The following is a 15,880-nucleotide window of genomic DNA, read 5'->3' on the forward strand; positions in this document are numbered from 1 at the left end:
AGGATGTCACAAATGTGGAAACACTGACCACTTCATTAAAGAATGTCCTCTTTGGGAGTCTAAGAAAGGAAAAGGAAAGGCAAAGGAACAAGGAAACAAAAATTACACTCCTAACTTTTCTAAAACTGATTACAGGAAAGCTATGATTGCTGCTTGGGGAGATACAAGTTCAGAAGATGAAGAGGAACTCAAGGAAGAAACAGCGAATCTATGCTTGATGGCTAAGCACACCGAAACAACAGCCCATACGGATGAGGCCAAAGTGGTGAGGGGGAACAACACATGGTACCTCGATAGTGGTTGTTCAAAGCACATGACTGGAGATAAATCAAAATTCCTCTCACTAAAGGCCTACCATGGAGGAACTGTGACTTTCGGTGACAACAAGAAAGGTGAAATCGTTGCAATTGGAAAGGTAGGAAAGTCAAGTTCCCACGCTATAGATAACGTGTTCCTAGTCGAGGGACTCAAGCACAGTTTGTTAAGCATTTCACAATTCTGTGACATAGGTAACTCAGTAAGCTTTGATTCTGAAAAATGTAACATCATCCACAATGATACAGGGGAGGTTATTTTGGAAGGAACTCGGAAAGGGAACACATACACAGTGGACCTCAATACAGTTCCAAGGAACAATTTAACTTGCCTAAGTGTCATTGAGGATGATCCCCTTCTATGGCATAAACGTTGTGGACATGCCAGTTTTTCTTTAATTGATAAATTAAGGTCAAAGGACTTGGTAATAGGACTTCCTTTAACCAAGTTCCTATGTGAAAAAATATGTGATGCATGTGTAAAAGGAAAGCAGGTACGTTCTTCATTCAAATCCAAAAGGATGGTGAGTTCCACTAAACCTTTAGAATTAATTCATATGGATTTATGTGGACCCATGAGGATTCAAAGTAGGAGTGGGAAAAAGTATGTCTTGGTATTAGTTGATGATTATTCTAGATTTACATGGGTGATTTTTCTATCAAGTAAAGATGAGACTTTTGATGAATTTGTTGCATTTTATAAAAGAACTCAAAAGTCTACAGGAAATCAACTAATACACTTAAGGTCTGACCATGGTACAGAATTTGAGAATTACAAATTTGATGAATTATGTAGGGATCAAGGTATAAGTCATAATTTCTCCGCACCTAGAACTCCACAACAAAATGGAGTAGTTGAAAGAAAAAATAGAACCTTAGAAGATATGGCTAGAACAATGTTAATTGCTAGCGGTCTTCCTAGGAACTTCTGGGCGGAAGCTGTAAATACTGCTTGTTACATAATTAATCGAATCATGTTAAGACCTTTGTTGGCAAGACACCCTATGATCTGTTAAAAGGTAGAAAACCAAACATATCTCACCTAAGAGCATTTGGTTGTAAATGTTTTGTCCATAACAATGGAAAGAAGAACCTAGGGAAATTTGATGAAAGGAGGGATGAAGCTGTATTTCTAGGATATGCTTCAAACAGTAAAGCTTACAGAGTTTACAACAAAAGAACTATGTATGTTGAGGAAAGTGTACATATTATTTTCGATGAAACTAATCTTTTGCAATGTACACAGGAACATGATGATTATGACTTTGAGATTGGTTTAGTTCGTTCAACTGATCAAGAAGAAGATACAACGTCACCCAATAAGCAGCCAACAAGAGTAACTGAAAATCAAGAGGAGGAACTTACTGAACAAAATGAAGTTCATGTTCCTAATCCTCAAAACGAAGAAACTGTCGAGGAACAAGGTCAAGAAGAAGATGAAACAGAAAAAGTAGCTGGCTCAGAAATTAACACTAATCTTGTTTCTGCTCAAACCTTCCAGCCCAAACCTTGGAAGTATCAAAAGTCACACCCCTTGGATAAAATCATAAGTGACTTAAGCAAAGGAACTCAAACAAGATCCCAACTGAGGAACTTCTGCGCCTTCAATGCTTTTCTGTCAACAATGGAACCTCGTAACCATAAAGAAGCCTTGGAAGACCCTGACTGGATCATTGCCATGCAAGAGGAACTTAACGAATTTAAACGAAATCAGGTATGGCATCTTGAACCTAAACCAGTAGATAAAAAAGTAATAGGTTTAAAATGGGTCTTTAGAAACAAACTTGATGAACATGGAACAATAATTAGGAACAAGGCTAGATTGGTTGTAAAAGGCTATAATCAACAAGAAGATATTGACTTTGAGGAAACTTTTGCTCCTGTTGCTAGACTAGAAGCTATTAGAATATTTATTTCATTTGCTAATTTTATGGGTTTTAAGTTGTATCAAATGGACGTAAAATGTGCATTCTTAAATGGTTTATTAAAGGAACATGTTTACGTTGAACAACCCCCTGGATTTGAAAATCCAAACTTTTCTAACCATGTCTTTAAACTTGATAAAGCGTTGTATGGATTAAAACAAGCCCCTAGGGCATGGTATGAAAGACTATCAAAGTTCCTTCTTGATAATGACTTTAAAAGAGGAAAAATCGATAAAACCTTGTTTTTAAAATCTAAAGGAACTCATATATTAGTTGTACAAATCTACGTTGATGACATTATTTTTGGTGCAACTAACGAATCTTTGTGTAAGTATTTTGCTGATTTGATGAGCAGTGAGTTTCAAATGAGTATGATGGGGGAACTCAATTTCTTTCTCGGTTTGCAAATCAAACAAACTGAAACAGGTATATTTATTCATCAGCAAAAATATGTCAAGGAACTTTTGAAAAAGTATGACCTTGAAACAGCAAAGATTAACCACACACCCATGGGCACTAATGTTAGACTAGACGAAGATCCCTTGGGAACTTGTGTGGATCAAACAAAATATAGAGGTATGATTGGTTCCTTATTATATTTAACTGCAAGTAGACCTGACATTTCTTTTAGTGTTGGTCTTTGTGCTAGGTTCCAATCCAATCCAAAAGAGTCACATCTAACTGCCGTAAAAAGAATACTGAGATATCTTAAAGGAACGGCTGACTTAAGTTTATTCTACCCAATAAGTGATACATTCGACCTTAAAGGATTTGCGGATGCTGATTATGCCGGAGATTTGGTAAATCGCAAGAGCACGTCAGGTATGGTTCAATTCTTAGGCTCTTGTCTAGTTTCTTGGAGTTCCAAGAAACAAAACACTGTTGCTCTATCCACTGCTGAAGCAGAATATGTAGTTGTTGCTGCATGTTGCTCCCAATTAATATGGATAAAGAAACAGTTGCGTGACTTTGGCATAATATTAGAATGTGTTCCTATATACTGTGATAATACTAGTGCCATATGCATCTCAAAAGATCCAGTACATCATTCTCGTGTGAAACACATTCATATCAGACATCATTTCCTTAAAGATAATGTAGAAAAAGGCTTAATAAGATTAGATTATGTTAATATTGAATATCAAATTGCTGATATCTTAACTAAGCCATTAAGTAGGGATAAATTTGAGAAGATGCGATTGGAACTCGGAATGATAAGGCTAAATTGAGTTGTTCTCTATCCAACCCCAAGGTACGTCATTTCAACACGATTGAGCACAGCTATATATAACCTTGGTGTGAAAAACATAATCTTGAATCATGCAATGAGAGAGTGTGCAAATGTATTTTGTGTGTGATCATATGTTTATGTCAATGAGTGAGAAAAATCGAGCCATGTTTACTTTCTGTCGTGTTTCAGAGTTTTGGAATTAGTCTTGCAACTGCCCATTATATATCTCTGAAACCTAAAAATACTTTAAGTGCAAGGGCACTGTCTAAATTAAATCGCAAAGTAGAAAATGGTGTAACAATTTTTGTTGAAAAACCGAGGGAACAAACTCAGGGGGAATCAATTTTTGAAGAAGATGAGGTCGAAAGTGAGGTTGATCTTTCTGAAGGGGAAAATGAGTTAGAAGAGAAAGTGGAGGGTGTATCAAAAAAAAAAAAAAAAAGATATGAAGGAGACCGAGGAACAGAAGGAGACAAAAGACATGATGGAAAACAAGGGATGTTAAAAAGGGTCCTACTTGGGTGACACCTATTCTACTAAGAAAAATACACAATTCACGTCTTGCTTCCAAGGAAGTCAACCCACCCAAGTCCCTAGTCCACATACACTTAAATCTGACTCCAAGGACATAAAACCAGATGAAGTTCCTAACTACCATGTTCCTTTTTCAAAAGAAACTTCACCAAGTTCCTTATCCTGACCCACCTCGTTCCTCTCCATTTGGTTTTGCTGCATTTAGTGGATATCTGCCCCTGTCCAAGCCTAAATAACCTACCTTATTTTGCAATCTATGTTGAACAATGATTTTATTTTGACATTTCTAGCTTGCCTTGAACTATTTTTGTTTTCGGTTTGTAATATTTGGAACTGGCTCTGTTTGTCTTGCTAATTGGTATTCCATGTTGATTGCATACTTTCTATGTGCGCATGCTTAAGCATTCCTGCATTCGGATTAACTACCCCCTCCGTAGCGTAGTACTATGTATAGCTTGTGCTCTGTCTTTTATTTTGATAATGCCAAAAGGGGGAAGAGGAGGACAAACTCAGCAAGGCCAAGTCAAACCGGTTTCATTCAAGTCGTCATTCAAATCAAGGGTAAAAATATTTCATGAATGATGCAAATTGTTACTTTGTTCTTGTTTAATTCTGTTGTTAGTTTTTTATATTAAGTGCCTGGATGATTATTTTGTCTGCCGAGTTTGTTTTGTTTGTCATCATCAAAAGGGGGGAATATTGTTGACCCTCTTGGTATTTTGATGATTGACATTAACAAAACAAACTTTGACTAATCATAGTTGTTAAGTCATGGTAGAACAAAAGGATTCAGGAAGCTGTTCCGGAGTAGGAGCACAAAAGGAATTGGAAGTCTTGATATTCATAAGCAAGCTTTCAAGACAAAGAGCAAACTCCAGTACTTAGATTCTCTGTAAAAGCACTAGAGTATTAATGTGGAGAAAGGAACTCAGTAAGGAACTTAATGGAAGTAAGGAACTTAATGTTTTAATCAGAAAACGTTTTTAACGTAAGATTTCAAATCAGTTTTATTCCTTAATTAAAGGATAAAATAAAATCAGTTTTTAAAGAGATATATTTTCTGTAAATAAATAAAAGATAAATAATTGTTTAATTAAAAGATAAGTTTGTTATTTTTAAATTAAATAATTAGTTAAAGTTTTATCTTTTAAATAATAATAAATATTTTCTAAATAAATATCTTTTAAACTGATTTTATCTTTTTGACCAAGTAATAGTTGGTTACCTAAAATTAAGGATGCATGTTGAAGCTTGAGAAAAAGTCAGGGAGACCTTTTTCCCACTCACTGATCAACGTGTACATTAACTTCCAAAAGTTAAGGAACATGGATCATGGGATGAGTGGGAAACAAGATTGAGGCTTTCTTTCTCTCTATAAAAAGCTTGCAACGACCTCTGATTTAATTGTGTAAAAACCAATCAGTTTTAAGAGCTTAAGAGTTTAGTATACTTACTTTAAAGCTGAGTTCCTATCTTGCTTATTCTTCTAAGTGCATTAAGAGTATCCTTGTAATTACTTTGTAATTTGGGATTGGGTTTGTGAGAGTTGTAATAGTGAGACTAGAGTGAATAGATCACACTGTAAGTGATTCAGAGTCGAATCACAGTGACTTAGAGAAACTGCGATTGATGGATCGTAGTTTGGGATACTTGAGTTCCTAGAGGAACTTGGGTCTAGGCAGATTTATCTCTTTTGTAATTGAGTTTTACATAGTGAAATAATTCTATAAGCCTATATAGTGTGTCCTTACTTCACTTAAATTTAAATTCCGCAAAAAGTTCACTAATTCCTTACAACTACAATTCACCCCCCCTCTTGTAGTGACTTAGTAGCTTGGCATCGAAATAACATATATGTTACCATTGCTATTTTCTACAGAAATTTGGGTTCTTTTACAATAAATTTAGTTGACCTCTACACTCCAAAGAACATAGCTCCAAGCCTCCAAACTTGGACAAGAATTCTTGGCCAAGGAGCTTGTAGAGTAAAAAATTGGTAAATAAATTGAAGAGTGTAATTTTTGTGGGTGTTGTATGATTTTGATACCGATATAAATAAAAAAAAAAATTGGTCATTGATGTAAACTGAATACACATCGGATAAACTGAATAGACACCAGATTATCAAAATTGAGATTAAATTGCTCCTTATAAATTTTCCTAAAAATAGTAATAATGATATGATAAAACTAAGTTCAATTTTATTTGGAAGTTTAAAAATTAAAGTCACAAGAATTAATTTTGGAGAGCAAAGAAGAATATCAAGAGTTTGGTTTGTTCAAAATAAAAAAGAGTTGAGTTTGGTTTGAAAATGGTGCTTTATTTTATCGGGAAGATGATAAGGTGAGAGATTTATTTATTTATTTACTTACTTATTTTAGTTAAATCAGTTTATTTGAAATTCTAGGCCTAAAAATAGTAAAGATATAGTGACACTTAGAAGATTTTAGAAAATTTTATCTACTTTTATTTCGCTAATTAATAACGTATGTACTCTTATTATAAATTAATGTAAAAATATCTATGTATAGTGTCCTTTTATTAAAATAAATAGTTTGCACCGACAAGTTTTTGTATTCCCTCCCTTTTTTAATGTTTGTTTCATTTGAATTTTTAAGAGACTGCATGGAAAATGGAATCGAAATTTGTTAAATTCGTCCTGATTTAATGCTTGAAATTATATATAATTTTTAAAAAGTTATAATTATACGTAATTTGAGATATTTTAATTATTTGAAGTGTATATGATAAATAAATAAGTAACTGAGGGTACTCAATTATGTTTTGAAATAAACTTTTGATGAATATGAATGACAAATATTAGGGTTGGTGAGTGTTTAGCGAATGCTAATTAAAGACATAGTGATTGAGAGATATTAATAAGGAGATAATTAAAAGCGAAACAAATAATAAAGCGAGAACACACAATATTTAACGTTGAAAGATAAATTCACAAAAATAAGTTCCTAAAATATTAGGAGTGATTACTGATAGTAGTATAATAACTCTAACAAAGGAGTAGTACAAAAGGAAAAGTAGATTCATAGTAGAGAAGTTGGATATTATACATAGATGTCAGGGTTGATATAGCAAGGCTTTTGAATGAGTATGGCTTCTTATGTATATCAGTATATATCTTGATTGAATTCCTATCACCAATATTTATAGTTAAAAATGACGGTTGAAAGAAATTACTAGAATTTTCCAGAACTCCCTTCATCATTCTTTAATTTTAGCCATAATATTGTATCATGAACCATATTTTTTAGTTGCTTTCAATGTCAAGAGTTCTTTAAATCATCTTAGTGGCTTGCATGACACAAGTTAATAGAAAAATCTAGACAAATGAAGAGCTATACTAACCATGCAATATGTATTCAGAAGTTTCTAGAACACCCATAAAATACTCCACCTGAATAATAGGCCTATAAAATTGGGCCACACCCAACCATAAGTGGCCCTTTGGACGATGGAAAAATATATAGGAGTGAAGATGAATCAATTCTATGCATGCATGCATTTCCAAGCTAAATGTCGTTTTCATTATTTGTGATTTAGTTTTGAGCATATATAAATTGCTCTTAATACATCAGTAAATACATCAATAATATAATACTAAAAACGAATCTGACATGACACTTGTCATGTTCTGATTAAAAAATTTCCCGCTACTTTCACTTTTTTTTTTTATTAATTTTTTTTCATGCATATTAATTGATATATCTTATAATATCTAACTTTCAATTTGACAACTATATTCTATATGCATTCAATGAAAATATTTTAACATATCTTTCATATATTTTATAATAGGTATTTTCTACTACGTATAATAAACAACATATACTACGTATATAAGGTAATATTATTAGAATAATGTACTACTCTAATATTCAGTATCATTCTACATCGTACTTTTTCCTTAGAAAGTTTTTTTGCTCCAACTAGGATTAACACTTTAACTTTTATTATATATTTGTTGATTTATTTATAATAATAACACTACAATTCAATAACTATAAATATAAAATTATAAAAAAAAAACCTTGATTATTAGTTGTCACAAAAAATAAGTCACTTAAATTTGTATAAAACGTTTGTGTCGGTTAAAGTATGCTGTAAAATATTGTGCTGGTCAAAACATGCCAACAAAATAAGGGCATATGGATTATATAACTACATTGCACGAGTTATAAATAAATAACATAAAATTTCATTCTTATATAAAATCCTATAATCATGAAATTTGTGTTTTTTTTAAATGTTTAGTGATCAATACGAGTAACTTTTGATATCAATATAACATAAAATTCAAGTTAGTTTTTTTTTTAAAAGAAATTCAAGTATTTGTTCAATTAAAAATATTGATTTTTTTAAAAAAAAAATTATTGTTAAATCAACATAGTAATTCATAATTAGGTTAAGTAAAAATGTGCGTTGTAGGAGACTTAAACTAGTTCATAAATAAATAATACATACTATCACAATATTGTTATCCATATGGTATGAAAACAATATACTCAGTATCATACAATCAATGTTTACTCTCGAATTGAAAACTAACACTTAATCTGATTCCCTAAATAAAAAAAAAATCCCTTAGATCCCTCCGTTCTGAAAAGATGGTTATGTTTATCATTATAGGTGTTCCCTTTGTTGATTACATCACTACAAAAATAAAAGCTTTTTAGCAACTAGTTTGACAATAGATTTTTAAAACGTTGCTAAATAGCAACGAAAATAATTTTTTCATTGCCTAATTAAAAGCGACATTTTATGCTTTAGTTTTTTAATAATTAATGACTACGTGTTTTTGATTTGTTGATGTTTAAAACAAGTTGTCTTATTAGTTGTTACTAAATGGCATCATATTTTTGTCTTGTTGCCATATAGCAACAAACTATGGCAACTGATATTTTATTTGTATTGATTTAGAAACAAACAAAAGGCAATGAATTTTTAAACTGTTGCCATTAGAAACAAGTCGTCTAAACTATTGTTGCTAGATGATAACATATTTTTTATTTGTAGCCATTTACCAATGTCAGTTAATGACAACGAAATTTTTATTTATTGCCATTGTAGATACTCTTCTTATTATTTGTTGCTATAATGACATCAAATTCTAGTTTGTTGCCATTGGAAACAAGTTGTGTTACAGTTTGTTGTTAATTTATATGTAGGTCACTTTTAGCTATTAAGTATAATATTATTTGGAGACACTCTTCTTATTATTTGTTGCTACAATGACATCAAATAGAAACGGATTTCAGTTCCGTCTCTAATTTAGAGACGGATTTTTTATTTCGTCCCTAATTTAGAGACAGATTTTTCGATTCCGTCTCTAATATTTTTTTCATTTATTATCAATTATGTGCATAGAAGTAAACAAATAGTACATGGTATAGTTGGTAAGAGTTTCACCATGTGATTTTGAGGTCACAAGATCGACTCCTACTAATTGCGATTCTTGAGAATGGGGATTCAAAGAGCCTTACATGCATGCAAAGCCGAGCCGAGTTGACCCGAGTGAGGTTTCGAATTAGTCAAGGGATCGGGTTGTAGTGTTGAGAGCAACCAATATTAATGATTTGTTGCTATTTTTAGGAACAAACATTAATAATTTGTTGCTATTTTTAGGAACCAGGATTAATAATTTGTTGCTATTTTTAGGAACCAACATTAATAATTTTTTGCTACTTTTAGCAACAACCAATGGTAATTTGTTGCCAAAATTGGCAACGCATGTACCAAGAACAGCAACCATCATAGAAACTATATTTAAATTAATGCAATATTGCAACAAAATTGCTTTGCAACTGGTAGCCAAAATCACATGGCAACAAGCCTTTTAGCAATAACAAATTTTCGTTTCCAACCCGTTGCTAACTAGAGTTGGCAATGGATTTTTGGTGAATAGCAACAAATTTTAGTTGTTGCTATATTGACTTAATTTTGTAGTGCATTACGACTATTTTCTATATATATTTTTTTACACATTTTCCCTCATACTTATACGTACGTACTTTAATAAGACCTGGTTATTGGACAAGTCGAGTGTAGGTCGGACACAAATTCTTAGGTGCATGCTTATGTAGCTATTCTAGCTGCATCACCCCTCAAACGCACCAAATACTTAATGAAACACAGCGGACCTTTCTTTCTTAAAATTTCTTAACGTTCTTCCCACGAGAACTTTCCTCTTTCTTAATTTTTTCTTTTCTTTTTTATGATTCTCTTTCTTTACTTTCATATTACAATAATTTTGATTGCAATTTTCTCTCTCCTTTTACATCTCTCTCATTCGATATTTTCTCTCTCCTCTTTCTTCTCTATAATTCGACATTTTCTCTATCCTCTGTTCTTTGGATTATAATGGATTTGCACTAGTGGAAAAAACGTTATTTGCAGCGCGCCCAAACCCCCCCCCTTTTGCATCGTTTTCGTGCGCTGCATATGTGGACGATGCAATTACTGGATATTATTTGCAGCGCGCATAAAACGCTGCATAAAACTGTTCTTTGCAGCGTGCCTAACCGTGTGCGTTGCAAAAAAAAGTTGAGTTATTTGCAGCATGCACAAGCTAATAATTGGACTATTTGCAGCTCACCCTATCTAGGCGCACTGCAAATAATTGGATTTTTGCAGCGCACCCTACCTAGGCACTCTGTAATAATTGGTTGTTATGCCTAATGAAATCATCAATGCAGGTTAGTTTTTGTGTTTTTTATAGCTTTAATTACATTAGCTTTTGGCTAAATTTGTAATTGTTTCTAATTTTATAATTTTATGATTTTGATGAACTTCAATTCACTGTTCATTAATTAATTTTGATGAATTTGATTAATTGATTTTCTGATTTTATAATTTTCATTTATTGATATTCTGATTTTGAGGAATTGAATCAATTTGATGAATTTTGTGATGCATTGTTTTATTAATTGATTTTGTGATTTTATAATCTGATGAATTTGGTGAATTTTGTGATGCATTTATTAATTGATTTTGTGATTTCATAATTTGATGAATTTGTTAAAGTTCAATAATTTACATTCTTCTAAATTTGATGAATTACAATATTTCGATTGGTTTTTCTGAGTATTGATTTAATTGATGAATTGTATTGTTGATATTTGTTATGAACATTCCTTATATTTGTGATATTTGTTGATATTTTTTTGAACACTATCATTTCATTATATACATTTCTTATAAACATTCCTCCCTACCTTATGAACATTCACTGTCCAGATTATGAACACTCTGTTATTGTTTATATTACAGACTGTATAAATGCAATTGTATTTAAAGAAGCCGAAGAATCTGAAATATAATAATGAGGAAAGAAGTTGCAAGTAAGCAACAAGCATATGATTCGTACAATGATTATGTCTTTAAGTTTGGTTTTATTATAAGGAAGGAGAATGTACGAACAGTTGGTAAGACTAATATTTGGCGAAGTAGGAAATATGTATGTTCAAATGCTGGTTTGAAGGATGTATGATTCTAAGAAGGATGTTAGGAGGTTTGAGAAGTTGGATTTTAGAACAAATTGTGGTGCTTTAGTTGAGTTCAATATTGATAAACAGGATGTATGGACTGTTGTGCTGCATGTTATGCAGCATGTTATGGAGCATAATCACCCTATGATACCAATTGATAAGAGACATTTGCTTAGGTCTCAATGAAAAGTCAATGAAGAACAATTGAAGGTGATTAGTGTCATGAAGTCTAGTGGTGTGCAAGTGACTAATTCTGTTCGTCTTTTGACGAAAGCTGTTGGTGGTTCCCCAAACGAACCTTGGGCGTACTAAGAAAGATATATATAATGTTTTGGATGCTGAAATAACCAAGACTTGATAGTTCAGATTGTAATTAATTGATCAAATATTTTGCTCATAGGCAAGCTAAGGAATTTGATTTTTACTACGAGTTTGAGGTATATGAAACTAATTCTCTTACTTATGTTTTTTGGAAGGATTGAAGAATGAAAAGGGACTATGAATGTTTTGGTGATTTGATGGTTTTTGATACTAGCTATAAAATCAACAAGTATGGTATGATACGTACCCCATTTGTAGGGATGAATCACTAGGCCATTGTAACAATATTGTGATGTTTGGCATGGGATTTATTCTTGATGAAAAAACTGGCAGTTTTATTTGGTTGTTTGAATCGTTCATGAGATCAATAGGAGGTGGGCCGGCTATTCGGGAAATTTTTCCAAGTTCTAGGCGTCGTTTGTGGACATGCATCTTAGGGAGAACTCAAAAACAAATATTGGAAAATTTAGAGCTATGAAGGGGTTCATAGTGCTATTTGATTATCTGATCAAGTATTGTGAAACTACTGTAGAATTCGAACATTATTGGCCAAGGTACATTGTTTTTATCCGATTGTAGGACAAATAAAAGAAAGTCACATTTTATAGGGCCAAAAGCAGAGCGGGCCAATGTGGGTCACATGCCAATAAACTATCAATTAAATAGAATAAATGACAAAGTCATAATTAAGTATATGTATGGATATGACCCATAAAAAGAAATATATATGAATGCAAAAATATTCTAGTAATTTTTTTATATTATCTATTTTCTTAAATTATTATATTGGAAAAATATTTGAGTCCTATATTGACCCTATACATTAAGGGCACTATGAAGGATTTATTTCTTCGTCAAGTGCAATGACTAGATATATAATGGATCAAATTATGGAGATAATTAAGTTCATTCTTTTGGGTCATCGTTATATCATAGATAGAGGTATTAACGATCTTTGGGCTAATAAAATAGGCCAAAACCCAATTGAACGGATCCTATAAGGTCACACAAATGGCCTAGATTGAGCATAAGAGGAAGAGGCCCATGATGGGCCTTATCACTCTAGCTAGGTGGCCGGTCATGAGGAATGGTTTGGAGGGCTTTGGGCTTCTAACCTAGTCTAGTTATAATAAGATTATAAATAGACTAGGCGCCTAGGGTTTTTTGTAGAACATTACTGTTAATCAAACCCAATTTAGCAAACACGAGACCCAACCCTCTAAAACTCCCCCTCTCTCTCTCACGGCTCTCTCCCCTCCTTGGCGCCGGTGTGTGTGCGGTGGTGGCCGGTTGTCCATAAAGGTGGTGATCGTGGTTTTCCCCTTCACTCGACCAATCTAGTATTGGTGGACAGCTCGTTCTAATCCCGTGGACTAAGTAGAGGAACAACGCTTGGGGCTCTATTCTCTCCCTGATTTGTCAATCAACTTGCTACGTGGAGATCACGCTCCAAAGATATAATTATATGATTCTTGTGTGTTATGCATGCGATCTTGTTTTAGGTGCGTATGAATATGATTCATGAAATTCTGCTTAGAGTACCTAAATCCTTACACTCTATCCATCAAAGACTCTATTTATTAAAGGCCTTTTAACCTTGTTCATGATCCTATTGTTATTGGATACTCTATCCCATAATCAGGTCTAATGTGTTTTTAATGCAAGTATTATCCATTTATCAAAATATTTACATACCCCAAAAAAAATTATTATTATTATGTACAAAAATATTTTCCAATTCCGAATGTAAATGTTATTATATTACTTCCAATGTTGACTTAACACCTTTCGTTGTTTGTGGGATCCAATCAATATTTTATATTATTTATTTTTCTTAATAATTGCATAAAATCACCAACTTTAACAATTTTTTAGGAAGAGAGGGATTACAATAAAACAAAAAAACAACTTTTTATTTTTTTGAACAGAAAACAAGTATGATACAACTTTGTCCAGGCCAATTGTTATTATTTCTCACATAGTGTAAGGTTTTTTTTTTTTTTTTTTCAAGCGAGGCAATGTAAGCTAAGCTACCCTCTTAATGACTACATTAGAATAAAAATAGCTAACAATACTTCGTAGTAATTAAGTTACAGCCCATGGGACCCAATCAACTTGGTTAAACCAAAGGTAATACCCATAGCAAACCAACCACCCAACAAAACCCTCAAAGAAGCCCTTAAAATCGGTGCTTTCCCTAGATACGCCCCTAACCACCCAAACACCACCAAAGCCACCGTAACAGCCGCCGGCACAACCCCGAGCCTCACCTTATGATTCTTTACACTCAATGCCGCCAGCAGTGGCACCACGGCCCCCACAGCAACCGCAAGAGCAGAAGCAAATGCCGCTTGTATAGGGCTTGGCAAACTCTCCTCCTCATCCTTATTATCCTTCTTCTCTCTTTTCCTTTGAGCTAGCTCGATGTCAACCTGCGAGTAGACCGACACGTACTCTCCGATGGCCATGCTGCACGCGGCAGCAACAAGGCCAGCGAATCCAGTGAGTATCATGGCCTTAACATCTTGCTTCACTGCACCTACACCCATCATTAGGGAGGCTGTAGTAATAAGCCCATCATTTGCTCCTAGGACCGCAGCTCGTAGCCACTGAGCTCGTTTCGTGTAGTCTAAATCATCGTTTTCCCCCTCTTCAGCACGTTTTTGACCTTGATTATTGTCTTCATCATACACGGTGTTTGCTCGGATTGTTTCTAGCTCAACGGTGTTACGATGCACGGTTCGTCCAGGCTCCATTTATAAGGAAGAAAAATAATTTATTGTTTTGATTGATGAATTCGAAAATTGTAGGTTTTGAAGAATTGGAAGGTATTAGTGAATGTGCTTGATACATGGCTCAAAACCGTGTTATTATAGATGTAGGTTAATAATAATTTGATAAATATATAAACTACGTAAGTGGTTATGGAGTTGTCCACTAAGATAAATACTTGTCCACTAAGATAACTAATTGCATGGAAAATGCTTCTGAATAACGTAAATGGAAAAGTAATGAAATTTGGTTTCTCCTTTTGACGCTTTGTTCATGCTTAGCTTCACTTAGTCATGCAATGTAATTGAGGTTTTTAAGTTATAGAATTGATTGAAAATGGATGGGTTATGTGATATTTCACGACGAGAAGAATTTGAACCATGTATAAGCTAGTCCGAAATTTCATCCCAAATCATTTAGCAATGTGAGAAGTAGATTAATTACGATCTACTCAAGCATAATTGATTAAACAATATCTTTTCTTTTTCACGTACTACAACTCATAGGTACACCATACTTCACAACACGTATTTTATGCTTCCTCTCCCCACCCTCTCATATGTGAGTGTTATGAGGATCAAAAAAGTCTAAAAGGTAGTAATCAACTCAATATCGATCGTGTGGTCATTATATAGGGGTTGGACATTTTGTAGGGGTAAATTTCTTTCTAACCTAATTGCTTATACTAAAGTTCAGGCGTTTAGATTCAAGGAAAAAAAAAAAAAAAAAAAAAAACCAACATCAACATTATTGGCTCTACTATCATGTTATACTATATTTTGAATAATATTGAGAACGGGCTTGGAATACCCAAGAACAAGGGGAAGAGTTTGGACCACACACTTACAAGCTTATAAGTAGTTACTCTACCGTATAACCAATTCACGCAATGGAGTTACGTACGTAGCTTCTCAAAGAACTAATTGTCTAAATGGTTAACATGGAACAAATCGCATTTTTTAACATGGGAGCTCAACAAAGGTTTAGTGAAGCCCCTTTTCTTCCTCTCAAAGGAAAAAGCACAATTGTACTTATTATTCCGAATAATCTATGTATTTGCTTAAAGCCTCCTTCATTGTTTAAACAATGGTCTTAGTTTGATAATGGTTAAGTACTTTATGTGTTTCAATGGATTCTTATATTCAAATTCCTTAATCTATCTTATATTAGCAAGAAGATTTTTGTTGAAATAATATGAGTAAGATATAACTAATCTACATGTAAATTGAGATTATACATTGATGATTGAATGAGAGGCTAGGGAAGTTAGAAACTGTTTTA

General features: G+C 33.2%; 1 protein-coding gene across 1 annotated transcript; it reads right to left on the reverse strand.

Annotated features, from left to right (window-relative positions):
• Window positions 1-13,714: 13,714 nt before the first annotated feature.
• On the reverse strand, window positions 13,715-14,675 carry LOC110735562 (vacuolar iron transporter homolog 4-like). The gene has a single exon (XM_021915753.1). The coding sequence runs from the start codon at window positions 14,581-14,583 to the stop codon at window positions 13,918-13,920; it is 666 nt and encodes a 221-aa protein (XP_021771445.1). The 5' UTR covers window positions 14,584-14,675; the 3' UTR covers window positions 13,715-13,917.
• Window positions 14,676-15,880: the final 1,205 nt, after the last annotated feature.

Source organism: Chenopodium quinoa, unplaced genomic scaffold (genome assembly GCF_001683475.1).
Source record: "Chenopodium quinoa cultivar QQ74 unplaced genomic scaffold, ASM168347v1, whole genome shotgun sequence".
Lineage (NCBI taxonomy): Eukaryota > Viridiplantae > Streptophyta > Magnoliopsida > Caryophyllales > Amaranthaceae > Chenopodium > Chenopodium quinoa.